Below are 20640 nucleotides of genomic sequence, written 5' to 3'. Positions count from 1 at the left end.
GCAGTACACATTGTGTTTTGTGACTGGTTCAAGGTCAGGGTGGCAGGGTGGGGGGGTGGGTAGGAGAGGGACATGCAGACATCTGTGCCAGTGTGTTTATAGTGAGGCAAGATTAACCATTGTCTTTTTTTCTGTTCGTGCATTTTGTTTCACTTTGCTTTATATATAGTGTATGTAATGGACAAATGAGTCTCAATTTATAACATCTAGTCTTTCTAGAACCCACTCCAGTGTTCTTGCCTGGAGAATCTCAGGGACAGGGGAGCCTGACGGGCTGCCGTCTATGGGGTCACACAGAGTCGGATATGACTGAAGCGACGCAGCAGCAGCAGTCTTTCTAGATGTTAAAGAAGTGGCCAGTGTATGACAAAAATAGAGTTAGTAAATAATACATTTTTTATATTTTTTAGTAAAAGTTTCTAGGAAAGATTGTCTTCTGAAAATTGAGCATGATAGCCTTCTGAGTATGATGGAGGGGGAGAGAAGGAAAGGGTCTTAGGCTAGAACACTCATATTTTGAATACAATTTCAGATTATAACTGTTAGATATGGCAGTTTATTCAAGACTTCTCTGTATATAGTGGACAAATTAAGTCCTTATTTGAAACAGCTGGTCCACCTAGATGTTTAGAAGTACTTGATGGTATGTTAAATGTAGAGGTAGTGAACTATCACTTTGTAAATATCTGTTTGCTAAAATTCATAGGAAGTACTGTCTCCTAAAGATCAGTCCTGGGTGTTCATTGGAAGGACTGATGTTGAAGCTGAAACTCCAATACTTTGGCCACCTGATGCAAAGAGCTGATTCATTTGAAAAGACCCTGATGCTGGGAAAGATTGAGGGCAGGAGGTGAAGGGAACGACAGAGGATGAGATGGTTGGATGGCATCACCGATTCAATGGACAGGAGTTTGGGTAAACTCCAGGAGTTGGTGATGGACAGGGAGGCCTAGCGTGCTGTAGTTCATGGGGTCACAAAGAGTCGGACACGACTGAGCGACTGAACTGAAACTGTCTTTGGGAATGTTAAATGTTAAACCACCTCTGTGAGCAGTATACTATTGTCTATATTTGTTCAGTGGTTTGCAGGAGGTGGGAGGGAAAGAATTACAAAAAGTAATATGCTAGTGTGTTTGTACCTGGGCGTTTTCAGATGAAACCATTTTTTGTGTGTTATGTGCACTTTGTTTTGCTGTGTATATAGTGTATATAATGGACAAACGAGTCCTAATTTTGTGACATCTAGTCTCTAGATATTAAAGAGGTTGCCAGTGTATGACACAGTGGTTAGTAAAATTAGCACATTTTGTACACTTTGTGCTGAAGTTCATAAGAATGCTTGTCTTCTCTAAATGATTTTTGATATGAATTTATTCAAACACCTCTAAGCTACACATGCCTGTACTTGTCAACTGGATTGGTGGTGGAGAGAAGGAAGTGAGAGAAGGAATGGTTCATGCCAAAATGGTCACATTTAGAAGATATTTCAAATTATAACCGTTGATACATGTGTGCAATTTATTTAACAGTACTGTGTTCATAGTGGACAAGTAAGTTCTTGTATGAAATATCTAGTCTTTCTAGATATTTAGAAGTGCTTGGTGCATTTAAAAGTAGAAGCAATATAATAATGCTTCTTTTAAATAGCTTTTTAAAACTGATGGGAGATACTGTAATTGGAATTGTTAAACCATCTCTCCGAATAGTATACTCTACTTTTTCATTGGGTTGAGGGAGGTGGGAGGGAAGTTCGCAAAACGTCTTTTGCTAGTGTGTAGTAGAACATTTCAGCTTACCATTGATTTATATGTGAAGTGAATTTCGTTTAACTTTACTGTATATATTATGTATATACTGGACAAATGGGTCCCAATTTTATAATATCTAGTCTGTAGGTATTAAAGAGGTTGCCAATGTAAGACAAAAGTAGGGTTAGTAAACTAACACATTTTGTACACTTTGTGTTAAAAATTCATTGAAAGGTTGTCTTCTGAAAAGGACCTTTAGAAGTGAAATTGTAATCACATCTAAGTGATACATATGTCTGTCCTCGCTGCCCACTGTTGGATGGATGGCAAAAAGGAGGAATTGGGAGAAATGAAAAGTTCTGGACCAGAATGTTCCTTCATAGAAGACACCTTCGGATATAACCATTGTTACATGTGGGTATTCAACACTACTGTGTATATAGCAGACAAACTTAAGTCCTTATTTGAAATATCTAGCCTTTCTAGATGTTTAGAAGTGCACAAAGGATGTTAAAAGAAGAGGTAGTGAAATAACATTTTGTAGATATATCCTTTTGTTAAGATTCACATGAAATACTCATTTAGAAATGGAATGTTTTCCTTTCTGGCTTACTTCAGTATGTATAATGGGCTCCAGTTTCATCTACCTCATTAGAACTGATTCAGATGCATTCTTTTTAATGGCTGAGTAATATTCCATGGTGTATATGTACCACAGCTTTCTTATCCATTCATCTGCTGATGGGCATCTAGGTTGCTTCCATGTCCTGGCTATTGTAAACAGTGCTGTGATGAACACTGGGGTACACGTTTCTCTTTCAGATCTGGTTTCCTCAGTGTGTATGCCCAGGAGTGGTATTGCTGGGTCATATGGCAGTTCTATTTCCAGTTTTTTAAGGAATCTCCACACTGTTCTCCATAGTGGCTGTACTGGTTTGCATTCCCACCAACAGTGTAAGAGGGTTCCCTTTTCTCCACACCCTCTCCAGCATTTATTGCTTGTAACGATAACCCTATATGCAAGACAGAAAAAGAGACACAGATGTATATAACAAACTTTTGGACTCTGTGGGAGAAGGCGAGGGTGGGATGCTCTGAGAGAATAGCGTTGAACCATGTATATTATCAATTGTGAAACAGATCACCAGTCCAGGTTGGATACATGAGACAAGTGCTCAGGGCTGGTGCACTAGGATGATCCAGAGGGATGGGATGGGGAGGAAGATGGGAGGGGGGTTCAGGATGGGGAATACATGTAAATCCATGGCTGATTCATATCAATGTATGGCAAAAACCACTACAATACTGTAATTAGCCTCCAACTAATATAAGTAAATGAAAAAAAAAATAGCATTGTATCCTAGGGAAAGTTAGCATTTGTGCACAATAAAACGCAGTTTAATTAAAAAATAAAAAACCTACCTCATGTTCAAAAGATTTATGGCTTCTAACAAATACCTAAAATATAACAGGATAAAAATAAATAAGTGGAAAATTTAGGAAATAAATGCTTTAAAACCTAAAAAAAAAAAAAAAAAAAAAGAAATGGAATGATCAAAATATTCAAACCACCTCTCTGAGCAGTACATATTATTTTATTTGTGTGGGTTCAGGGAGAAACTGCAAGGGGGTTTATACCAGTGTGTTTATGTTAGGCAAGTTTAACCATTGTCCCGTATTTGTCTCTGTGTTTTGATTTACTTAGCTGTGTATATAGTGTACATAAGGGACAAACGTCCAAATTTACAACATCTAGTCTTCCTAGATGTTAAAGAGGTTGCCAGTGTATGACAAAAACAACCAATAAATACATTGTGTACACTTGATGTTAAAATGCATAGGGAAGACTTCTTAAACAACTGGGAGAAGTGGAATTGTTAAAATCCCCTCTAAACATTACAGATGCTTACTAGATTTGTCCAGTGGGTTGACAGAGATGAGAAGGGGAAGGGTCTTGGCGAGAGTGTTCCTGTTTAGATGACACTTTGGAGACTATGGCCGTCGTATGCAGTGTATTCAGTGCTACCACGTGTATGTATAGTGGGCAAATTTAAATCCTTATTTGAAACATCTAGCTTTTCTAGACGTTGTAAAAGTACACAACCTATTTTGAAAGTATAGTGTTAAACACCTTTTAAGTATTTTTTTTTCTGTTAATTCATAGGAATGGTTTTACTTGGGGAGTGGAATTGTCTTGGACTATAAGCTGATTGTTCAGTGGGTGGTGGGGGTGGGGGGAGGTGACAGAGAAGGGCTCTGTGCCCACTGCTCTTTAGACAAGTTCAGATTGCCTAGCCATTGTTCTGTCTGTGCATTTTAGTTAACACTGCTGTGCATTAAACAACAATGAAGTCTTAATTCCCAAAGTATATTAAAAGTAGAGGCAGTAAAATAACCCCTATTAAGGGGTTATTAAATGTTCTTTCTTCAAAAAATGTTGGTTTTTAGGAAGGGCTGTGTCTTCTGGGAGTATCTATGTTAATCCACCTCTTGGAACTAGATGTAGTCTGGTACTTAGTCACTGAAATGCTGGAGGAGGAGTAAGAGGAAGGGTGATGGGAAGGGCTCTAAGCTAATATCTCCATTAGCTGGAAGACAGTTTTAGGTTATAACCATAGGTCTGTATGTGCATTTTTGTGAAGTACCTATTATTGAGGACAAGATTCATTATTTTGCAACATCTAGGCTTTTTAGATGTCCTGAGGTGACAATGTATGATAAAAAGTAGAATTCCTGAATTAATCAATTTGTAAATAACTTTGTTATAATTGATTTTTTTAAAAAGGCAGCATCTTGGACCTGGAATTATTAAACTGTTTCTGAGCAATGTACATCAGGACTTGTTCATTCAGGTTGGCAGCTGAGGGCTGGAAGGAAGTATAGAGGGAGGGCTGTATGTGGATGTGTTCATGTTTATATTTTGATGATAACCATTGATGTGTGCATCTCTTGGCTGTACTGCAGGAATGCATTGTTAAACAATTCAGCAGAAACATACCTCCTTGCTAATACCTTAATAGTTTAGATTGGATAATGAATCCTCTTAGGAGCATTATACTTTGTGTACTCTGTTGCTTTATGTCTCATTTTTAGTTGAACATTAAGGGAATGTAGTTTTTTAATCACAGCTCTGCCAATATGTTTATATAGAGGCCTGTTGCCATTTTTGTCTTTGAAATTTTTGTTAACGAGAAAGGCAAGAGTACATTTTTTTTTCCTTCCAATGACTTCGCATTTTGCTTCTTGTGTTTTTTGATTTCCTATTATGCACATGTTAACTTTTAAGAAATAAATATTATTTTAAAACCTTTTTTAAAAAGGCAGAGAAATCTTCAGCAGGTAAAGGAATATGATTAAAAAAAAAAAAAAAACAACAACCACCAAACCAAACCAAAGAGGAGGAGATAGGGAGTCTATCTGAAAAAGAATTCAGAATAATGATAGTTAAGATGATCCAAAATCTTGAAAACAAAATGGACCTACAGATAAATAGACTAGAGACAAGAATTGAGAAGATGCAAGAAATGTTTAACAAGGACCTAGAAGAAATAAAGAAAAATCAATCAATAATGAATAATGCAATAACTGAGATCAAAAGCACTCTGGAGGGAACCATTAGAAGAATAACTGAGGCAGAAGAAAGGATGAGTGACACAGAAGATAGAACGATGGAAATAAATGAAGCAGAGAGGAAAAAAGAAAAAAAGAAAAGAAATGAGGACAACCTCAGAGACCTCTAGAACAATGTAAAATGCTCCAACATTCGAATGATAGGTGTCCCAGAAGAAGAAGACAAAAATAAAGGGCATGAGAAAATACTTGAGCAGATAGTAGTTGAAAACTTCCCTAATATGGGGAAGGAAATGGCCACCCAAGTCTAAGAAACCCAGAGAGTTCGAAACAGGATAAACCCAGGGTGAAACACCCCAAGATACATATTAATCAAACTAACAAAGATCAAACACAAAGAGCAAATATTAAAAGCAGCAAGGGAAAAGCAACAAATAACACACAAGGGGATTCCCATAGGGATAACAGCTGATCTTTCAATAGAAACTCTCCAGGCCAGAGGGGCATGGCAGGACATGCTTAAAGTGATGAAAGAGAAAAACCTACAAGCAAGATTATTCTACCCAGAAATGATCTCGTTCAGATGAGAAGGAGAACTCAAAAGCTTTACAAACAAGCAAAAGCTGAGAGAATTCAGCACCACCAAACCAGCTCTTCAACAAATGCTAAAGGATCTTCTCTAGACAGGAAACACAGTAAAGGTTTATAAAAATGAACTCAAAACAACAAAGTAAGTGGTAACAGGATCATACTTATCAATAATTACCTTAAATGTAAATAAGCTAAATGCTCCAACCAAAAGACAAAGACTGGCTGAATGGATACAAAAACAAGACCCTTATATATGCTGTCTTTAAGAGACCCACCTCAAACCCAGGGACGCATACAGAATGAAACTGAAGGGCTGGTAAAAGTTACTTCATGCAAGTGGGGACCAAAAGAAAGCAGAGTAGCAGATATCTGATAAAATAGACTTTGAAATAAAGACCGTGATAAGAGACAAAGAAAGGCACTACTTTGTGTCCTAAAATGATCAAAGGATCAATTCAAGAAAAAGGTATAACACTTATAAATATATATGCACCCAACATGTGAGCACATCAATATGTAAAGCAGATGCTAAGTATGAAAAGGAAAATTAACAGTAACACAATAATAGTGCGGGGACCTTAATACCCCATTCACACCTATGGATTGATCATCCAAACAGAAAATTAGCAAGGAAACCCACACTCTAAATGATACAATGGACCAGTTAACCTAATTGATGTCTATAGGGCATTTCACCTCCCCCCAAAAATGGTCTTCACCTTTTTCTCAAGTGCACATGGAATATTCTCCAGGAGAGATCACATCCTGGACCATAAATCTAGCCTCAGTAAAATTAAAAAAAAAAAATTGATCATTTCAAGCATCTTTTCTGATCACAATGTGGTAAGATTAGATATCAACTACAGGGAAAAAAAAAACTATTAAAAACACAAAGATATGGAGGTTAAACAACAGGATTCTGAATAACCAACAGATCATGGGAGAAATAAAAAAGGAAATAAAAATATGCATAGAAACAAATGAAAATGAAAACATGACAACCCCAAACCTATGGGATTAACTAACAGAAGTGCTAAGAGGGAGATTCATAGCAATACAAGCCTACCTCAAGAAACAAGAGAAACATCAAATAAACAACCTAACTTTACATCTAAAGCAACTAGAAATAAAAGAAGAACCCCACAGTTAGTAGAAGGAAAGAAATCATAAATATCTGAGCAGAAATAAATGAAAAAGAAAAGAAGACTATAGCAAAAATCAACAAAACTAAAAGCTGGTTCTTTGAGAAGATAATTAAAATAGACAAACCAATAGCCAGTCTCATTAAGAAAAAAAGGGAGCAGAATCAAATCAATAAAATCAGAAAGTAAAACGGAGAAATCACAACAGATAATAGAGAAATACAAAAGATCATGAGACTGCTATGAGCAATTACATGCCAATAAAATGGACAACGTGGAAGAAAGGGACAAATTCTTAGAAAAGTATAACCTTCCAAAACTGAACCAAGAAGAAATAGAAAATCTTAACAGACCCATAAGAGAAATCAAACCTGTAATCAAAATTTTTCCAACAAACAAAAGCCCAGGCAGAGGGCTTCACAGCTGAATTCTACCAAAAATTTAGAGAAGAGCTAACACCTATCCTACTCAAAATCTTCCAGAAAATTTCAGAGGAAGGTAAACTTCCAAATTCATTCTATGAGGCCACCATCACCCTAATACCAAAACCAGACAAAGATGCCACAAAAAAAGAAAACTATAGGCCACTATCACTGGTGAACATAGCTGCAAAAATCCTCAACAAAATTCTAGCAAACAGAATCCAACAACATATGAAAAAGATCATACATCATGACCAAGTGGCCTTTATCCCAGGGATGCAAGGATTCTTCAGTACTCACAAATGAATCAATGTGATACACCATATTAACAAATTGAAAGATAAAAACCATATGATCATCTCAATAGATGCAGAGAAAGCATTTGACAAAATTGAGAACCAAGCTATGATAAAAACTCCCCAGAAAGCAGGCAAAGAAGGAATATACCTCAACAAATAAAAGCCATATATGACAAAGGCACAGCAAACATTATCCTCAATGGGGAAAATTGAAAGCACTTCCTCTAAAATCAGGAACAAGACAAGGGTGCCCACTCTCACCACTATCATTTAACATAGTATTGGAAGTCTTAGCCACAGCAATCAGAGAAGGAAAAAAATAAATAAAAGGAATCCAGATTGGAAAAAAAGAAGTAAAATTCTCACTATTTGCAGATGACATGATCCTCCACACAGAAAACCTTAAAGATACCACCTGAAAATTACTAGAGCTAAAGTTGTAGGATATAAAATTAATACACAGAAATCCCTTGCATTCCTATACACCAACAATGAGAAAACAGAAAGAGAAATTAAAGAAACAATCTCATTCACCATTACAACAAAAAGAATAAAATACTTAGGAATAAATTTACCCAAAGAAACAAAAGACCTATATATAGAAAACTATAAAATACTGATGAAATAAATCAAGGATGACACAAATAGATGGAGAAATATACCATGTTTATGGATCAGAAGAATCAATATAGTGAAAAATGAGTACACTACTCAAAGGAATCTATAGATTCAACACAAATCCTATTAGCTACCAATGGTATTTTTCAGAGAACAAGAACAAATAATTTCAAAATTCATATGGAAATATAAAAAACCTCAAATAGCCAAAGCAATCTTGAGAAAAAAGAATGGAACTAGAGGAATAAACCTGCCTGACTTCAGACTATACTACAAAGCTACAGTTATTACCACAGTATGGTACTGGCACAAAGACAGAAATATAGATCAATGGAACAAAATAGAAAGCCCAGAGATATGTATTAGCCACAAAGGCTTCCCTTTTGGCTCAGCTGGTAAAGAATCTGCCTGCAATGCAGGAGATCTGGGTTCAATACCTGGGGTGAGAAGATCCTGTGGAGAAGAGAAAGGCTACCCACTCCAGTATTCTGGCCTGGAGAATTCCACAGACTGTATGGGCCATGAAGTCGCAAAGAGTTGGACACAACTGAGCATCTTTCATTTTCACTTTAAAAAAGCTACAGTCATCAAGACAGTATGGTACTGGCACAAAGACAGAAATATAGATCAATGGAACAAAAAAGAAACTCCACAGATAAATCCACACACCAACAGACACCTTAACTTTGACAAGTAGGCAAAAATATACAATGGAGAAAAGACAATTTCTTTAACAACTGTTGCTGGGAAACTAGTCAAACACCAGTAAAAGAATGAAACTAGAACACTTTCTAACATACACCTAAATAAACTCCAAATGGATTAAAGATCTAAATGTACGACAAGAAACTATAAAACTCTTAGAGGAAAACATAGGCAGAACACTCTATGACATAAATCACAGCAAGATCCTCTATGATACACCTCCCAGAGTAATGAAAATAAAAACAAAAAATACACAAATGGAACCTAATTAAACTTAAAAACTTTTGATCAACAAAGGAAACTATAAGCAAATTGGAAAAGCAGCCTTTACAATGGGAGAAAATAATACCAAAAGAAGCAACTGACAAAGAATTAATTTCCAACATTTGTAAGCAACTCACACATGCACCTCAATACCAGAAAAACAAATGCCTCAATCAAAAAATAGAAGAAATGGGAGTAGCCCTCAGTCACCAAAAGAATCTAAAATGTAGTACTTTGGAGCAATCTCAAAAATGACAGAATGATCTCCGTTTCCAAGGCAAACCATTCAATACCACAGTAATCCAAGTCTATGCCCCAACCACTAACACTGAAGAAGGTGAAGTTGAACAGTTCTATGAGGACCTACAAGACTCTCTAGAACTAACACTCAAAAAAGATGTCCTTTTCATCACAGGAGACTGGAATACAAAAGTAGGAAGTCAAGAGATACCTGGAACAGGCAAATTTAGCTTTGGAGTACAAAATGAAGCAGGGCACAGGCTAACAGAGTTTTGCAAAGAGAATGCAGTGGTCAAAGCAAACACCCTTTTCCAACAACACAAGAGAAGACTCTACATATGGACATCACCAGATGGTCAACACCAAAATCATTTTGATTATATTCTTTGCAGCCAAAGATGGAGAAGCTCTATACAGTCGGCAAAAACAAGAACGGGAGTTGACTGTGGCTCAAATCATGAACTCCTTATTCCCAAATTCAGATCTAAATTGAAGAAAGTAGGGAAAACCATCAGACCATTCAGGATGACCTAAATCAAATCCCTTAAGATTATACAGTGGAAGTGACAAATATATTCAAGGAATTAGATCTGATATACAAAGTGCCTAAAGAACTATGGATGGAGGTTTGTGATAATGTACATGAGGCAGATATCAAGATCATCCGCAAAAAAAAGAAATGCAAAAAGGCAAAATGGCTGTCTGAGGAGGCATTACAAATAGCTGTGAAAAGAAGAGAAGTGAAAGGCAAAGGAAAAAGGAAAGATAAACCCATTTGAATGCAGAATTTGAAAGATTAGCATGGAGAAATAAGAAAGACTTCCTCAGTGATCAATACAAAGAAATAGAGGAAAACAACAGAATGGGAAAGACTAGAGATCTCTTCAAGAAAATTAGAGATATGAAGGGAACATTTCATGCAAAGATGGGCACAATAAAGGACAGAAATGGTATGGCCCTAACAGAAGCAGAAGATATTAAGAAGAGGTAGCAGTAATACACAAAAGAACTATACAAAAAAGATCTGCATGATCCAGATAACCACAGTGGTGTGATCGCTTGCCTAGAGGCAGACATGCTGGAGTGTGAAGTTAACTGGGCCTTAGGAAGCATCACTACGAACAAAGCTAGTGGATGTATTGTAATTCCAGTTGAGCTGTTTCAAATCCTAAAAGATGATGCTGTGAAAGTGCTTCACTCAATATGGCAGCAAGTTTGGAAAACTCAGCAGTGGCCACAGGGCTGTAAAAGGTCAGTTTTCTTTTTTTTTTTTTCTTCTTCATTTATTTTTATTAGTTGAAGGCTAATTACTTTACAATATTGTAGTGGTTTTTGTCATACATTGACATGAATCAACCATGGATTTACATGTATTCCCCATCCCAATCCCCCCTCCCACCTCCCTCTCTACCTGATCCCTCTGGGTCTTCCTAGTGTGTTTCATTCCAATCCGAAAGAAAGGCAATGCCAAAGAATGTTCAAACCACCACACAATTGCACTCATTTCACATGCTAGCAAAGTAATGCTCAAAATTCTCCAAGCCAGGATTCAACAGTATGTGAACCATGAAATTCCAGATGTTCAAAATGGATTTCGAAAAGGCAGAGGAACCAGAGATCAAATTGCCAACATCCACTGGATCACAGAAAAAGCAAAAGAATTCCAGGAAAACATCTACTTCTGCTTCATTAATTACACCAAAGCCTGTGACTGTGTAGATCAAAACAAACTGTGGAAAATTCTTCAAGAGATGGGAATACCAGACCACCTTACCTGTCTCTTGTGAAATATATATGTAGTTCAAGAAGCAACAGTTAAAACTGGACATAAAACAACAGACTGGTTCCAAATCGGGAAAGGTGTACATCAAGGCTGTATAGTGTCACATTGCGTATTTAACTTTTATGCAAAGTACATTATGCAAATTGCCAGGCTGGGTGAGGCACAAGCTGGAATCAAGATTGCTGGGAGAAATATCAATAACCTCAGATATGCAAATGATACCACCCTTATGGCAGAAAATGAAGAACTAAAGAGCCTCTTGTAAGTAAAAGAGGTGAGTGAAAAAGCTGGCTTAAAACTCAACATTTAAAAAACAAAGATCAAGGCATCCGGTGCCATCATTTCATGGCAAATAGATGGGGGAAACAGTGGAAACAGTGACAGACTTTATTTTCTTGGGCTCCAAAATCACTGCAGATAGTGACTGCAACCATGAAATTAAAAGACACTTACTCCTTGGAAGGTAAGTTATGACCAACCTAGACAGCATATTAAAAAGCAGAGACATTACTTTGCCAACAAAGTTCCGTCTAGTCAAGGCTATGATTTTTCCAGTGGTCATGTATGGATGTGAGAGTTGGACTGTGAAGAAATCTGAGCACTGAAAAATTGATGCATATGAACTGTGGTGTTGGAGAAGACTCTTGAGAGTCCCTTGGACTGCAAGGAGATCCAACCAGTCCATCCTAAAGGAGATCAGTCCTGGGTGTTCATTGGAAGGACTGATGCTGAAGCTGAAACTCCAATACTTTGGCCACCTCATGAGAAGAGTTGACTCATTTGAAAATACCCTGATGCTGGGAGGGATTTGGGGCAGGAGGAGAAGGGGATGAGAGGATGAGATGGTTGGATGGCATCACCGACTTGATGGACATGAGTTTGAGTAAACTCCGGGAGTTGGTGATGGACAGGGAGGAGTGGCGTGCTGCGATTCATGAGGTTGCAGAGTCAGACACGACTGAATGACTGAACTGAAGAGGCTTACAGAAGCTTCCTGATGGGAGAGACTGACTGATGGGGAAACTGGGTCTTGTTCTGATGGGCAGGACCATGCTCAGTAAAACTTTAATCCAATTTTTTGTTGATGGGTGGGGCTGTGTTCCCTCCCTGCTATTTCAGTTCAGTTCAGTTCAGTTGCTCAGTCATGTCCAACTCTTTGCTATTTACCTGGGGCCAAACTATTGTGGAGGTAATGAAGATAATGGAGACCTCCTTCAAAAGATACTGATACACTGATGCTGATACACTCAGTGACCCCAACCCTGAAGCAGGCCACCACCGACCCACACCTCCACTGGAGACTCCTGGACACACACAGGCAAGTTTGGGTCAGTCTCTTGTGGGGTCACTGCTCCTTTCTCCTGGGTCCTGGTGCACACGAGGTTCTGTTTGTGCCCTCCAGAGTCTGTTTCCCAGTCCTGTGTAAATCAAATCCCTTATGATTATAGAGTAGAAATGAGAAATAGATTTAAGGGACTAGATCTGATAGAGTGCCTGATGAACTATGGACAGAAGTTCATGACATTGTAAAGGAGACTGGGGTCAAGACCATCCCAGAGAAAAAGAAATGCAAAAAAGCAAAACGGCTATCTGAGGAGGCCTTACAAATACCTGTGAAAAGAAGAGAAGCCAAGAGCAAAGGAGAAAAGGAAAGATATACCTATTTGAATGCAGAGTTTGAAAGAATAGCAAGGAGAGATAAGAAAGCCTTGCTCAGTGATCAGTGCTAAGAAATAGAGGAAAACAATAGAATGGGCAAGACTAGAGATCTCTTCAAAAAAATTGGAGATACCAAGGGAACATTTTGTGCAAAGATGGGCACAATAAAGGACAGAAATGGTATGGGCCTAAGAGAAGCAGAACATATTAAGAGGCGGCAAGAATACACAGAAGAACTGTACAAAAAAGATCTTCACAACCCAGATAATCACAATGGTGTGATCACTCACCTAGAGCCAGACATCCTGGAATGTGAAGTCAAGCGGGCCTTAGAAAGCATCACTATGAACGAAGCTAGTGGAGGTGATGGAATTCCAGTTGAGCTATTTCAAATCCTGAAAGATGACGCTGTGAAAGTGCTGCACTCAATACGCCAGAAAATTTGGAAAACGCAGCAGTGGCCACAGGACTGGAAAAGGTTAGTTTTCATTCCAATCCCAAAGACAGGCAATGCCAAAGAATGCTCCAACCTCCATACAACTGCACTCATCTCACATGCTAGTAAAGTAATGCTCAAAATTTTCCAAGCCAGGCTTCAACAATATGTGAACCATGAACTTCCAAATGTTCAAGATGGATTTAGGAAAGGCAGAGGAACCAGAGATCAAATTGCCAACATCCGCTGGATCACTGAAAAAGAGAGTTCCAGAAAAACGTCTATTTCTGCTTTATTGACTATACAAAAGCCTTTGACTATGTGGATCACCACAAACTGTGGAAAATTCTGAAAGAGATGGGAATACCAGACCACCTGACCTGCCTCTTGAGAAACCTGGATGCAGGTCAGGAAGCAACAGTTAGAACTGGACATGGAACAACAGACTGGTTCCAAATAGGAAAAGGAGTACGTCAAGGCTGAATATTGTCACCCTGCTTACTTAACTTATATGCAGAGTGCATCATGAGAAACACTGGGCTGGATGAAGCACAAGCTGGAATCAAGATTGCCAGAAGAAATATCAATAACATCAGATATGCAGATGGCACCACCCTCATGGCAGAAAGTGAAGACGAACTAAAAAGCCTCTTGATGAAAGTGAAAGAGGAGAGTGAAAAAGTTGGTTTAAACTCAACATTCAGAAAACTAAGATCATGGCATCCAGTCTCATCACTTCATGGCAAATAGATGGGGATACAGTGGAAATAAAGTGACACTTTATTTTCGGGGGCTCCAAAATCACTACAGATGGTGAATGCAGCCATGAAAGTAAAAGATGCTTACTCCTTGGAAGAAAAGTTATGACCAACCTAGACAGCATATTAAAAAGCAGAGACATTACTTTGCCAACAAAGATCTGTCTAGTCAAGGCTATGGATTTTCCAGTAGTCATATATGGATGTGAGAGTTGGACCTTAAAGAAAGTTGAGTGCCGAAGAATTGGTGCTTTTAAACTGTGGTGTTGGAGAAGACTCTTGAAAGTCCCTTGGACTGCAAGGAGATCCAACCAACCCATCCTAAAGGAAATCAGTCCTGAATATTCATTGCAAGGACTGACATTGAAGCTGAAACTCTTAATACTTTGGCCACCTGATGTGAAGAACTGACTCACTGGAAAAGACCCCGATGCTGGTAAAGATTGAAGGCGGGAGGAGAAGGAGACAACAGAGGATGCGATGGTTGGATGGCATCACCGACTCAATGGACATGAGTTTGGGCAAACTCCAGAAGTTGGTGCTGGACAGGGAGGCCCAGTGTGCTACAGTCCGTGGGGTCCCAGAGTCGGACACAACTGAACGACTGAACTGAAGTATTTTTTATTTTTGTACTACCAGTATGCAATAAAATTCCCTGTCAACTAATGTTAACACAGTCAGTGAATAAGGAATAAGTGAATGTTAAAGATTTCTTTGAGACTTTGTAGCAAGGCCATAATAGTCTGAAAACAGCAATAAATAAAATTTATACTGTCAATTATCAATGATAAAAACTATTAAATGCAATTTGCAAATACTGAGAATTTGAAATGATTAAACTTCCAACTTTTATTAAAATTTTAAAACTGGAGATAGAACATAAACATATCCTTTTTCAAGATACTAAATAAAGATATCAATATTAAAAATAACTGTCTGGTTAAGAGTTACTCTAGAGTACATGTCACATTGATTCTAAATATTCAACATTTCATGACAAAATGTCAAGGTTTGGCTCCAAAAACTCAACATCTTTGAAAAAGGGTGGCTACAAAAATATCTTCCATGTAAAAAATAAAGTAGCAACACTCTTGGAGATGATGCCCATATTTTATACTTATCAGTTTTTTCTCTTCATACCAAGTGTAAACATAAAGGAAAATGAAGAACTTTAGATCAAATAGGACAACAGAATGTGCTCCTGCCACTTAAAAATACACACATTACTTATTAGTTAATATTTTGTAATAATCAATACAACCCCAAAATGATGACTTGGCTAAAATTTTTAACTTTCACAGAAACCCCAAACGACTATAAACTGTGATTTTTGGAAAGTACATGTAAAATCACCAAAATTCAAACACACTATTTAAAACTGCAGAAATAAAAACAAATCACGAACATATTATATACCTCATTTAATTATTTATTATTGGGGACATTCTTTTTTCCTTTAATAAAAAGAATAGCAGTGATATATATGGTATTGGTAGAAAATTAAGAGCTTCTATAAAATGCTGTGAAAAGAAATTTCAATTATCACTAAATGTGCCACATTTTAGTTTAAATGCAAAAGAAGCTAGTCAGTAGACTTAACAAACTTGAAGTAGACCTATTTCCCTCTGAACCAATGATTTGCGATACTTCCTATATAATTCTTCAGGAAAGTCTTTCTACAGATTAACTAAATAGTTTAGAACATGAAGACCCAGGTACAGAACAGGACATGAACAGGTCACCCAACATAACTGGTCTCCATGGTTACTACAATGCAGTCCACAGGAGCAGGTGGTGAAGGAAACCAATACAATTCAATGATGTACAGTTGTCAGAAACCCAGATCATGACACTCTTTTTCTATTACCTGATGGTTAGTTGTTCAGCTAGATGCAATGGAAATAAAACTGAAAGAAACCTGGAAAGGAAATAAAAAATGAAAGCTTTGCCTCAACATTTTTTATTTCCAGTGAAGTCAAATGGTTTCCACCACTGAGCAAACTGCAGTGCTTTCTTCCTCTGATCTTCAAAGCTTTCTCGCATCCCTTTCCTCCAAACTCTTGGTTCTATATCCAGCATGCCACCAATGATTTCCTTTTAAAGAATGAGAAAAATACAAACACATACATGTATAAAGATTGAAAAACAGGAATGAAGGTATTCCTGTTTGTTCTGTTACTAAATATAATATTAAGTACTTCTCTGCAAGGATGCTCAAATTTTATATAAATATTAGTTTCAACTTAAAAAAAAAAAAACTTGTTTTCATTTAATTCTAACTATGTAAACCCGGTGATTCCAAGGGTCCTTAATTGTGTCTCCTGTCAAACAATTTGTCTATCTGTTGCTTCGTAGTACATCTATCAGACAGCAGCAAAGGGAAAGAAGAGAAAATGAAATTTAATTAATTTGGTCCTTATTACCTGCTCTGGTAAGAAAGTCTGAAGAGTTGACCAACATGTAGCAATTATAAACTTGATTGTTCAACTACTGTTGAATCTCAGGCTAATGTTCTCTCTATTACCCAGTATATTTAAAAACCAGTTTCTTCTATTAGCTGGAGATCTTTTTCTTTAGGAAATGAAAGCATATTTTAGTACCAATGCATGTAAACCAATAATTAAAAATTATAAATCACCTTCATTTAAAAAGCCATATTCCCAAGCCCTGAAATAATATATTTTCAATGGTCTGCTTATTATTCTAGATCATTTCTTTATGACTCTCTTCCTATTCCTATAATATCAGCTATAGAGATTAACTAAATTTATGAGAGTGAGTGGGCTTCTCTAGTGGTTCAGTGGCAAAGAACCTGCCTGCCAATGCAGGTGATGCTGGTTTGACCCCTGGGTCAGGAAGATCCCCTGGAGAAGTAAATAGCAACTCACTTTAGTATTCTTGCCTGGGATATCCCATGGACAGAAGAGTCTGGCAGGCTACAGTCCATGGGGTTGCAAAAGAGTTGAACATAACTCAATGACTGAGCACACATGCATGATAGTGAGTATCCATATATAGAAAGATATGGGGGAGATTTATAATGCTTCAAGGAAGAGAAGTACGGTAATACAGGAAAACTCAGCTAGGGGTAGAATTCTGCATATTCAGTCTAGGTCTACAGGACTGTAAGACCTTGGATGTAATTGCTCTAAGACATAAGTTCTTCATCTTAAAAAATATTCTATTAACAAATGGATCTACTATACACAAGCAAAGGCCAAATACTGTAGGTGATACAGAAATAACTAACATACATTTCTCTGTCTTCAGAAAACTCATAACAGAATGCAGAGCTGTGGTGGGAGCCACAATAATAACTACATAAAGAACTGTCTTATAAAGCAGAATAAGGTAAATGCCAAAGTAGACTATATGGAGACTCAAAAAGAAAGGAGATTCTATTTGCTGGATAAATCAAGAAAAGCTTCATGGAAAAGGAAGTCTCTTCATTGGGTAAAGGAAGTAAAGGGGCCAAGAGGGACACAGTTTAAAAAGAGGACAAATTTAAGGCAGGAGTTTCTTAGCATCAGCCAATCACCAGCAATGTAGTTTAAGAAAGCCTAGCTTTCTTGACCTAAATTTTTCTAAAATTGACTTAAAATTTTCTATAAAACATCAAATTTTGTCTCATGTGTACCATTAAGGTACACATACTCTAAGGGTTGATTCTTGTTCTGTTACTGAAACAGATATTAATGCAAAGAGACCAACTCTTCTTGCTGTCTAAACAACTGCAGGCTGAAGGGAGTTCGTGAGTAGATAGGCTTTTTCTTGGAAAGAAATTTTGAGGAAAATGGATCAGTGATGTAATGCTAACTAAAGAAGTTTTTAACACTAAAACTGTATCATATAAATCATAACATATGCATAATATTTGGAGGAGGGCAATCTCCCAATTAAACTTATGCAAGTTAAAAACTAGATATTTACTTCATTTTTACTAGACTCATTTTTTAAAATAAATAAAAGCAGAGTCATAAAATTTCTGAGTTATAAAACTCTACTGAAATTTAACAATGTTTTTTAGAGCAATGAAAACAAATTTCTTTCTAGTTAACTCTGGGAAAAGATATTCTGAAAAATTCTCAGACAAGTTTCTAAAACACATTTCAACAGTTCATAGATGAATGTGGTTTGGGGTCTCTCATTAGCCTTTAAGGACAACAGCATAAAAAATTGTGAGTCCAAACCTCTCACAGGTCCCTAATCATTGTAGAAAATGATCTGACACCGGGGATGAAAGTGGGGAGGAAGAACAGGGAGCCACGGACAAAGTCCATCTAGGCTCCTCTAATTCAGAGAGAAAGGCCTGACCTACACTAGACTGAAAGGCCACTTTCTTGAGCTGTTATTGACCAAACTTCTTTTGACTCCTCCCACAGCTACATTAGTTTCTTTCTAGGCCCTGATACTAACTTACATACTTCCCAGATATTCAATAGAACTTAAATTTAAGGACTACACACCTAGAAGGCAATCTGTAGTAATGGAAAGAATCCACTAGCAACTGAAAGATCTACACTGTAGTATCTGACCAGAAACTGTGTGGAATGAGTGCTATATTCTTCTCAGACTGTACAGTACTTAGTTATAAATGAATATGTGAGATCATTTGTTTTCTAGTTCAAGCAAGAACTTATGCACCCCTTGGTTCTGTCACCTACTAGCACATGATCCTGAGGAAGTTATATAGCCTCTCTGTAGATTGGTTTCAACATCTATAAAATGAAAGTATAAAATGTCTACATGATAGTGTTACTATGAGCATTAAATGTGTGCTGAGAACATTACCAGGCTCACTGTAAATCCTTAATGAATAGGTTATCATCATTATCAATTATCATTCTCAGCACAAGCCTGGCTGTCTCCACAGGAAAACAGTACAGTCACCACCGACACTGTCAACAAACTGGTTCCAAAGTGACATTCCTGACTGTTATAAACATCCTGGTATATATTTCTTAATAGCTTCTGGGTACTCCATCTGAAAACTGGGTTTTACAGTAGTCACCAACTTCACTGTATATTGTGCCCAAAGTTATTTCCCTTCAAAAGAAGTGTTACAAAATTGCTAAATTCTGGAATTTTACAAATTTGTGAGCATACCTTTCCAAAGTAATGTGGGAATTTGTGCTGATCTTCAATGACATGGGCAAACCCCCCCTGGAGGCCAAAATTCACAGAGAAGTAAGGTAAGCCTCTGGGTACCTAAAAAAACAGATAAATCACACATGAATATAGCATGAAATCAGGAAGTTATGCTTAATCCCTCTTCCTAATTAAGTATTCCTCAAGACAAACATATATAATGAATTTCCAACTATAGAATACTTCAAAAAATAACCTAATTAAAACATTTCATTTTGTTGACTTTCAGTTGGATAAGTGCTTCATAATATCCAGCAATTATAATCAGAACCAATTATTTTTCTGTCTTTGGGAAAAACAGGAAAGAAAAGGCACTTTAAAAATATTTAACAACACAATAATTTTCTTTAGACTATGCAAATAAATTAAGGATATGCTTTCTTGTATTTTTTCTCGCAGTGCAGAAAAGGAACTGGGGCTTAGTAATATACTCAGAGCTTTGTTTGTAACATCCTTGAACTTTTATTGCTACTTACTGATCAAAGATAAATGCAAACAATTAAAGCTTTTTTATTAACTGGTAAGGTGGTATAGTAATATTTAGTTTATCAATCTCATTTTAAAATATTGCCACTATTAAGTATTATCTTTCCCTCCCTCTTACTACACACAATCAAAGACACACATGAACACACACACACACACGTGTGTAGGCATGAAGTATTTCAGACACTATCTTGATTGGGAAAGGTCATAATTTCTAGCTTTATATTAAGTAGATCTTCTGTCCTTGCAAGTTTTTCCTCCAAGCCCTAATTCTGTTACTAGAAAGTATTCAAATCAGTCAATTTAAAGTAATATTGGGCACTTCCCTGGTGGTCCAGTGGCTAAAACACTGCACTCCCAATGAAGGGGACCTGGGTTCGAACTGTGGTTGAAGAACTAGAACCCACATGCCGAACTAAGAGTTTACATGTCACAACTAAAGATCTGGCATGGCGCTAAGACCCAACACAGCCAAGTAAGTAAATAAATAATTTTTTTAAAAAGTAATATTGCAGTTGTTCAGTCACAGAGTCATGTCCAACTCTTTGCGACCCCATGGACTGCAGCACGCAGGCTTCCCTGTCTTCCACTATCTCCCAGAGTTTGCTCAAATTCATGTCCAGTGAGTTGGTGATGCTATCTAACCATCACATCCTCTGCCACCCCCTTCTCCTGCCTTCAATCTTTCCCAGCATCAGGGTCTTTCCATATGAGTTGGCTCTTCACATCAGGTGGCCAAAGTATTGGAGCTTCAACAACAGTCCTTCTAAT

At 37.3% G+C, this 20640-nt stretch overlaps 1 protein-coding gene across 3 annotated transcripts in view; it reads right to left on the bottom strand.

Annotated features, from left to right (window-relative positions):
* Window positions 1-15641: 15641 nt before the first annotated feature.
* CWF19L2 (CWF19 like cell cycle control factor 2) overlaps window positions 15642-20640 on the bottom strand; it is a 154806-nt gene continuing 149807 nt past the window's right edge. For all 3 annotated transcript variants that reach the window (XM_043481561.1, XM_043481564.1, XM_043481562.1), the window contains exons 17-18: window positions 19342-19443; window positions 15642-16329 (exon numbers count right to left, since the gene is read on the bottom strand). In XM_043481561.1, the coding sequence (XP_043337496.1) occupies window positions 16186-16329; window positions 19342-19443 (246 nt within the window). In that variant the 3' untranslated portion in view covers window positions 15642-16185. The remainder of the gene's footprint in view (window positions 16330-19341; window positions 19444-20640) is intronic.

The sequence above is a fragment of the Cervus canadensis genome, chromosome 11 (assembly GCF_019320065.1).
Source record: "Cervus canadensis isolate Bull #8, Minnesota chromosome 11, ASM1932006v1, whole genome shotgun sequence".
NCBI lineage: Eukaryota > Metazoa > Chordata > Mammalia > Artiodactyla > Cervidae > Cervus > Cervus canadensis.
This window is presented reverse-complemented; position numbering and strand designations above follow the sequence as displayed.